Source organism: Lactuca virosa, chromosome 4 (assembly GCF_052849685.1).
Source record: "Lactuca virosa cultivar CGN04683 chromosome 4, Lactuca_virosa_CGN04683_v6, whole genome shotgun sequence".
NCBI lineage: Eukaryota > Viridiplantae > Streptophyta > Magnoliopsida > Asterales > Asteraceae > Lactuca > Lactuca virosa.
The window spans coordinates 1,803,114-1,810,812 of record NC_136429.1 but is presented as its reverse complement, the minus strand read 5'-3'; the positions used below and the strand labels follow the sequence as shown (position 1 = coordinate 1,810,812).

At 33.2% G+C, this 7,699-nt stretch overlaps 1 protein-coding gene across 3 annotated transcripts; it reads left to right on the top strand.

The window, feature by feature from the left end:
* Positions 1 to 4,058: 4,058 nt before the first annotated feature.
* LOC145169135 (pyruvate dehydrogenase E1 component subunit beta-1, mitochondrial-like) lies at positions 4,059 to 7,313 on the top strand. Of its 3 annotated transcripts, none has more exons than XM_079087703.1 (15): positions 4,059 to 4,230; positions 4,554 to 4,612; positions 4,694 to 4,768; positions 5,154 to 5,234; positions 5,320 to 5,346; positions 5,457 to 5,519; positions 5,609 to 5,695; positions 5,792 to 5,917; positions 6,007 to 6,140; positions 6,221 to 6,293; positions 6,365 to 6,430; positions 6,523 to 6,561; positions 6,637 to 6,761; positions 6,831 to 6,945; positions 7,076 to 7,313. In XM_079087703.1, exons 1-15 carry the CDS (start codon positions 4,074 to 4,076, stop codon positions 7,142 to 7,144), a joined length of 1,296 nt encoding a protein of 431 aa, XP_078943829.1. In that variant the 5' UTR covers positions 4,059 to 4,073; the 3' UTR covers positions 7,145 to 7,313. The 3 variants fall into 3 exon arrangements, with proteins under 3 accessions (XP_078943829.1, XP_078943828.1, XP_078943830.1); XM_079087702.1 differs by having other exon boundaries at positions 6,807 to 6,945; XM_079087704.1 differs by having other exon boundaries at positions 4,072 to 4,234; positions 6,807 to 6,945.
* Positions 7,314 to 7,699: the final 386 nt, after the last annotated feature.

Below are 7,699 nucleotides of genomic sequence, written 5' to 3'. Positions count from 1 at the left end.
GAATATATTTGCAAGCTAGTCTTGATATGCTAGTCTGGTAGATCTGTAAGACTACCTGTGATACTGTCTGTTTATCTGTATATGATATTATATAGATAATTTTGACATATTGTGTGGCTTGGGTTGAGGTTGTACTGCTTCGCGCTGTAGCCAAAAAACCCTGGAGCAAACCAGATATAAGCTGAGGGTCGGGGAGGGCATGTCAGACTCATACTAAGGGCTCACGAGCATTCCAGATACGAGCTGAGGGCCGGGAAGGGCATGCCAGACTCGTACTGAGGGCTTAGTGGTATTTAGTTCGAGGACTGATCAGGCCGGGGAGCAAGCCAGACATAAGCTGTGGGCCGAGAGCAATCTAGACTTATGTTGTGAGCTCAGGGGTAATCCAGTCTGTTAGTTGTTGACCTATTGCATGTTGTTATTGTATTTGTGCTATTTGTTTGTGTATTGGTATTTTGGGGGAACTCACTAAGCTTTGGGCTTACAGTTTTGGATTATGTTTATGGTACCTCAGAGTTTCGCGGGAAGGAGAAGGCGTGATCGTGCACCTCCTCATGTTTTGTTTCATGATTTTTTGATTACTCTGATATTAAACCTGATTTGAAAACTATTTGTAAACAATGATGATTTTTGGGTTGTTTTAAAAGTTTAAATTTTTCATGAATTTTATGGATGTTACAAGAGCCCCTGCCTTGATAAGTTGTTGGAAATAAGCCATAGTTTGTATTATTTTGCCTAAAAACAACCCTCATTTAAAATAATTGAAAAAATCAGCCCCATGTGCTAGAAAATTACAAATTAAATTTAAATTATTTCAAAACAAGTCCCGGTAGTTCAAAAGACTTCAAAATGCGGTTTTTCACATGAAACTTCACCAAAACCGAACCTGGATCGAGATCACAAATCGAATGTGAGTTTCTACAACCCCTCTTTTAACGGTTTTAATATATTTTTTTTGGTGGGGGGGAATATATGCATGTCTATTAAATTTTGATGATTTTCAAGTTTTTTATACAAAATAACATCATACTTTATTATTGGTCAAACGTTTATGAAATAGCAATCTAAAAATGTGATAAATCACCGGTAAATCTATTAAGTTAAAGTAGATTGTTAAAAAATGATATATTTATACCTTATGTGAAATATGAATATAATTATTAAGAAAAATCACAAGATTATAAGTAGATTCCTATAATAACACAAGTTGATATTATAAGTCACAAAAATGATGATTTTATATGTATAAGTTAAAGTATCTCATGGAAGCATGGAAAGATATAAAAATGACCAAAAATATTATTCGCATATAAAACGAAAGTACATTGTCATATTTAAAGTTGTTTGTAAGGAAAAACTACAATGTTATGATTAACTAAAAAGTAACATAAAATCGGTTATATATATAAATATAAATAAATATATATATATATATATATATATATATATATATATATATATATATATATATATATATATATATATATATATATATATATATGGTTACAGAGATGGTATAGTAGGTTGCATGTTTAGTGAAAGAATGTAATAGATGCTTGATAAATATGATAGGGGTTTCCCCGATAAATAATATAGTGTATATATTAATGACTTGCATATTTCAACAATATTATGGAATAAAAATCAAAATACAATGTATGTATATACATATATACGTGACTAAAATGAGTTAATGTATATTTGATCCATAATAGTATAAAAGGGTAATTGGAAATGAAAACTCTGTGATTATCGTGTGAAAGGTCGTTTATCTAAAAATAAACGCCGTACTATTACGTTGGCGGAAATTATATGATATTAAAACTGTGAGTTTTAAGTAAAGTCGAATAAGAAATTATTGTGATTAGTCATATTAATAATGCGACATTAAAATACGACTAATATATAAATTCCAACAGTTATTGGCATTACTGGACGCCGTTTCCCTAAACGACAAATAAATTATAATATTTTAGTAAAATACTAACAACGAATGTCAGAGCTAGGATACCTACGTTCACCGTTAGAACCTACCACATCCGGGTATCCCAATATGAACCATTTTATAGGGTAAGTCCAAAACCGCAAAGTTCTTTGCTAAAAACTCTCCCGATTATAACTGTTAATCCGTAGACAACGACCAACGACAAGTATAAATGTTATATTAATGGCCTTATATGGTTCGACTGCCGCCTTGGAGTTGCTAACTACAACTACGTCTGACGAGACGGATTTTTGGCGTTGACGTTAGTACCATTTGAACATTACATTGTGTTATCCTAAGGTGAATGGCTCGATCATGCCCTATTAAGGTGTCAATGCAAAGTGTGGTGTCATAAGTTCGGTTATAAATCATTATATAAACCTGGAAACCCCAATATTGTACGAAAATCAAAACAATTTCTATTCAGGGACCATCACCCCACGATTCGGTAAAGAAACAAGGAAAGTAAGAGGAGTTTACCTTACTGATACCCCGTTGGCTTTCAAAGTAACCATTAATATGATTCGGTTAAGAATCAAGAAAAGTAAGAGGAGTTTACCTTACTGATACCCCGTTGGCTTTCAAAGTAACCATTAATATGATTTGGTTAAGAATTATGGAAAGTAATAGGAGTTTACCTTACTGATATCCCGTAGAGTTCAAACTAACTGATATACAAACCGTTAGTAATAATTAACATATGATAACTTGGGGATCTAAAAATATATTTAATTATTAATTCTTATACGAATCATGTGACAGTTAAATAAAGTTCGAAAGGGGAAAAATGGTTATTTTGATGTCTCGAAAAATAAATGAAGTTTTCCATTTTATATACGCTAACTCTTTCCATACAAATATATTTTCCATCTATATATATATATATATATATATATATATATATATATATATATATATATATATATATATGGAGTCAAAACCTGTAGAGCTCACCAACAATTTTGTTGACATATTTTAAATGCATGTATTCTTAGGTTATTTAGCAGGTCGGAAGTGTTCGCTCCGAAGGCGCTCCGTTATCTCTATTATACCCTTGTAAACGCTGAATTGTTAGGCGTGTGTTTCGATTTAACAATGGTTTTGTCAATGTAATTTCTATTTCGGTAATAATAGAAGATTATATTTGTATTGTTCAATGTATTTTCAATAACCGTGATTACTGGTTTACGTCGCACACCTCGACATTTTCGGCGGCGACCGGGTTTGTGACATTTTGCATGTAGGATTATTTTTTGAATGCATTAAAATATTGTATTGTACAACTTCATAAAACATAAATTGTTGTGTATTGAGAAAAATTGTTGTGTACGAATAACTTTTCTTTTTAAAAATTATTATATATAATAAAAAGTAACAAATATATGAATAATATACTTTTGCCTTTTAGAACTTTGTTATAATAGTTTTAATTTTTAGACTTTTGCCATTATATTTTTTTATTAGTTTTGTATGTTTACAATTTTGGTCCCTATATAGAAAAATAAATTACAAAAATTGTCCCTGTAATTTTAAAAAAATATCTATGTCCATTTTTTTTCTTATTGTGTTTTAGACTTTGCCCACTATATTTTTGTATGTTGGCAAGTTTGGTTCCTGTGTAGAAAAAATATATTACAAAAGTAATATGTGTAATGCATGGAAAAGGTCCCTATGCAATTTTTTTTACAGATGTGATCCATATGTTTAAATAGTATATTTTTTGGGTTTGAAACTTTGGCCACAAGACTTTCTTATGTTGGCAGATTTGATATCTATTTAGAAAATAAATTATAAAATTATTTCTTTAATTTATAAAAAGGTCCATATACACAAATTTGTCTACATGATACATGTGTTTAAAAAAAAAATTAAAAAGATGATCATAGAAAATTTTTTAAGGTTATGCGCCCCCGTAAAGAAAACATAAATAAACTTTCGGTCTCCATCGGTAAAACGGGGAGGGGAGAATTTGTAGTTTTATTTTATAATAAAAGCATGTTGGTAGAAAGAAATAGAAAAAGAAAAGAAAAAGAGTCGACAGTTGGGCTTTTAGAGTCAAGAATGGGCTGCTACTGAAGGTACAGTCCCGATGTCCAGAAACAAACTGAGGAGTTGTGTTTTGTGTATCTATATTCCAGTATCGTTTATAAAGGGAGGGAGACATACATCAAGTGGTTCAACGATTCGTAGATTGTCGTCAACTTCGGCCAGCTCTTCCTATTTCGCCGCTGATCGGAAAGTTGTGAGTAGGTATCATTTCCGACTTATATCTAAATCGAAATTTATTTTTGATCAATTTACTTTGCCTATGGTTAAGCATCAAATACATATATATCTCGTTCACAGTTAGGTTTTCCTCTAGATCAATAAATCTGAGTGTTAAATCCTTCTGGACGAAATTCTGTAAAATTTCGTTTACAGATGTTTATAAATTAGGGCGTGATCTTAGGTTGCGTCTATGTGTTTTATGGTTACAGCTCTTGTTTAATCTGAGAATTGCTACAAAATTTGATATCGCTAATCGTAACTACATATCTTTTTTCCTAATTAAAGCCTTTTTGAGTTATAGGAAAGAAGATGTGGGGGCTTATAAGGCAAGAAGTTGGTGCCAGGGGCTTATCTGCTTTGGTATGGAAAAATGTTGCAGCACGTTTTTTTGAAGTATGGTGATTTTTAGGAGAAGTAATTTTTTGTATGGTTATGTGTTAGGTCTCTGGGAATTATGTGCAGAGTTTAAGGCCTGTAGCAGCAACTAGAAGACATTATTCATCTGCAACAAAGGAGGTGATTATTCTTATACCTTGTAGGATTTATCTACCGATTTAGCTTTTCTATCTGATCTTCACCATAGACCTAGTAATAATATTTATTCCAACGACATTGATAATTGATTGTGATTATTTACTTGCTATGTATGCAATTTATAGCCACCTAGTCCCAAATGAATGAAGTTTGGTTAAAGTGTAAACATTAAGATATTATGCTATATATTCTCACAAAGATAAAACTTCATTTCTGTCCAAAATATTGAACATTATGAGCTGAGCTATCATATATGAAACTGGTATCTTTTCATGCCCTAAAGTACATCACTTAGTGACAGTGTTACCATTATTAGTTTTGGACAGAATTTTTTTTTTCTTTTAATTTGAATTGGAAGGTGTTACAGATGACAGTAAGAGATGCTCTCAACTCTGCTCTTGATGAGGAAATGGCTGCTGACCCTAATGTGTTTATTATGGGTGAAGAGGTAAAGATATTTTTTTCAGTGAGTGTATGTTGAGAGGGTGAGGCGTCTTCATATGTCATAATGCCATCCTTGTTTTGTTTTGCAGGTTGGAGAATACCAAGGTGCATATAAGGTTAGAATTTTGAATGAGGCTTGGTTTTCTGAAATCAAAGCTATGTGTTTGTGTGTGGTTGTGGTTGTGGTTGTTAAAAATATATAATGGATTTGTTTTGGGTTTGATAGATATCCAAGGGGTTATTGGACAAATATGGTCCCGAGAGGGTTGTTGACACGCCTATCACAGAGGTAAAATTGGTATTTCTATGAATTTTAATAGACAAAATTAATTTGTTTGGTTCTTGAAAATTGAAATGATAAGTTAAGTTGGTTTTCAGGCTGGGTTTGCAGGGATTGGTGTTGGTTCCGCATATCATGGTCTGAGGCCTGTTATAGAGTTTATGACTTTCAACTTCTCCATGCAGGTTAGGTTACCTAGGACATTATAATAATCTCTTGTCTTGGAAATTTATTGGCATAAGAAAATAGCAATTATAAAATGATACGTTGTTGTTTTGCAGGCAATTGATCATATCATCAATTCTGCAGCAAAGTCCAACTACATGTCTGCCGGCCAGATCAATGTGCCCATTGTTTTCAGAGGACCAAATGGTCCTGCTGCTGGTGTTGGTGCCCAACATTCACAGGTACACAGACATATCATATCATATGTTTTTTTTTTATTTGGATCCAAACAAAACATAACAAGTTAACCTTTTGTTTTTTTTTTTGGCAGTGTTATGGTGCATGGTACGGTTCAGTCCCTGGCTTGAAGGTGCTTGTACCTTACTCCTCTGAAGATGCTCGTGGACTTCTAAAAGCTGCAATCAGAGACCATGACCCTGTTGTTTTCCTTGAGAACGAGCTCTTGTCAGTAACAAACAAAGACAAATTAATTATTTATTTTTTGTTCTCAAATCTCAATAGCTGTGTGTGTGTTTTCTATTTAGATATGGTGAGTCGTTCCCAATTTCTGCTGAAGCCCTAGATTCAAGTTTCTGCCTCCCCATAGGAAAAGCCAAGGTAACAACAGTGTTGGAAGTTTTTTCTGAATTTGATGAGTTGGTGATTATGTATGTACATTGATATGATAGATTGAAAGAGAAGGAACAGATATCACAATCACAGCTTTCTCCAAGATGGTGGGATATGCCCTTAAGGTCGGTTAAGTTTCAATAGCCTCTGAGCCTCCTCTCCACAGTCCACACATATAATATATATATATTGTTTTTTTGTTTTATTTTATTTTTAGGCTGCAGAAATACTTGAAAAGGAAGGGATAAGTGCGGAGGTGAGCTACTGGTCCTAAAAGAAAAAGAGAAATTTGTTTTGGTTAAAATGTAAATATGTAATTTAACTTGTACAGATAATAAACCTGCGGTCGATCCGGCCACTAGATAGAGCCACAATAAACGCCTCTGTCAGGAAAACAAACCGACTGGTGACTGTGGAGGAAGGCTTTCCTCAGCATGGTGTTGGTGCCGAAATCTGGTATGTATTAATTATTAATTATAATTACTAACAGAGTTAATGAAGGGATTTGTGTTGTGTTGTATGTAGTGCATCGGTGGTTGAGGATAGCTTTGCTTATCTTGATGCACCTGTGGAGAGGATCGCCGGGGCTGATGTTCCCACGCCTTATGCTGCTAATCTTGAGAGATCTGCTTTTCCTCAGGTCTTGCTTTTCTTTCTTTTTTTTTTTTTTCTTAAAATAAATAAAAATAAATAATAAGTAAATTAGATTTGTTTTGTGTTAGTTATTGAACATGAGCATGATGATATGGTTTGTTTGTGTTGTGTTGCAGATTGAAGACATTGTTCGTGCAGCTAAAAGAGTATGCTACAGATCTGTACCCATTGCTGCAACCGCTTAACTTTAATTAATTATGCCCTTTTTCTTTCCCATCCATCCAAGTTTTGGGTTTTCTACCTGTACCTTGTACCTGTACCTGTACTTGTACATGTCTTCCAAAAGAGTTAAAGACATGCTGTTTTTAATAAGCTTGAAAGGAATTCCTCAGTTTAACTTTCCTTTTTTCTTCATTTTCTCTTCTTCTTCCATGCTTTTATTTTTATATTTAAGTTAAAAACTGTTAAGATTTTAAATTAGGGAACACAGGTGCTGTGCTCTGGATTTTCTATTTCCTATTTCCTATTTTCAACACGATGGTATGTGGCTGGTATTTGACGGGATGGATTATCTACAGCACACCACACCCTATGAAATTCAAACTATGCAAAGCATTCCATTAAGGCTACAGGGAGTTTTCTCGGCGGCAAACAATGTGCCATATACTCGGCATGCCGAGTTTGGCAATGGGCTTCTAACGAGAGAGAGATGTTAGGTTATTTTTTTTACCGCTTTAAACAAATACTATATTTAAAAAAAAAAAGCCAAAACTTCATAATATAACTATTTTTTTCAAATT

Coding starts and splice junctions, on each gene's coding strand:
- LOC145169135 (XM_079087702.1), top strand. CDS start 4,074: ATGTCCAGAAACAAACTGAGGAGTTGTGTTTTGTGTATCTATATTCCA. Junction 4,231..4,553: donor CGCTGATCGGAAAGTTGTGA/GTAGGTATCATT, acceptor TTTGAGTTATAG/GAAAGAAGATGTGGGGGCTT. Junction 6,294..6,364: donor TCCCCATAGGAAAAGCCAAG/GTAACAACAGTG, acceptor TTGATATGATAG/ATTGAAAGAGAAGGAACAGA.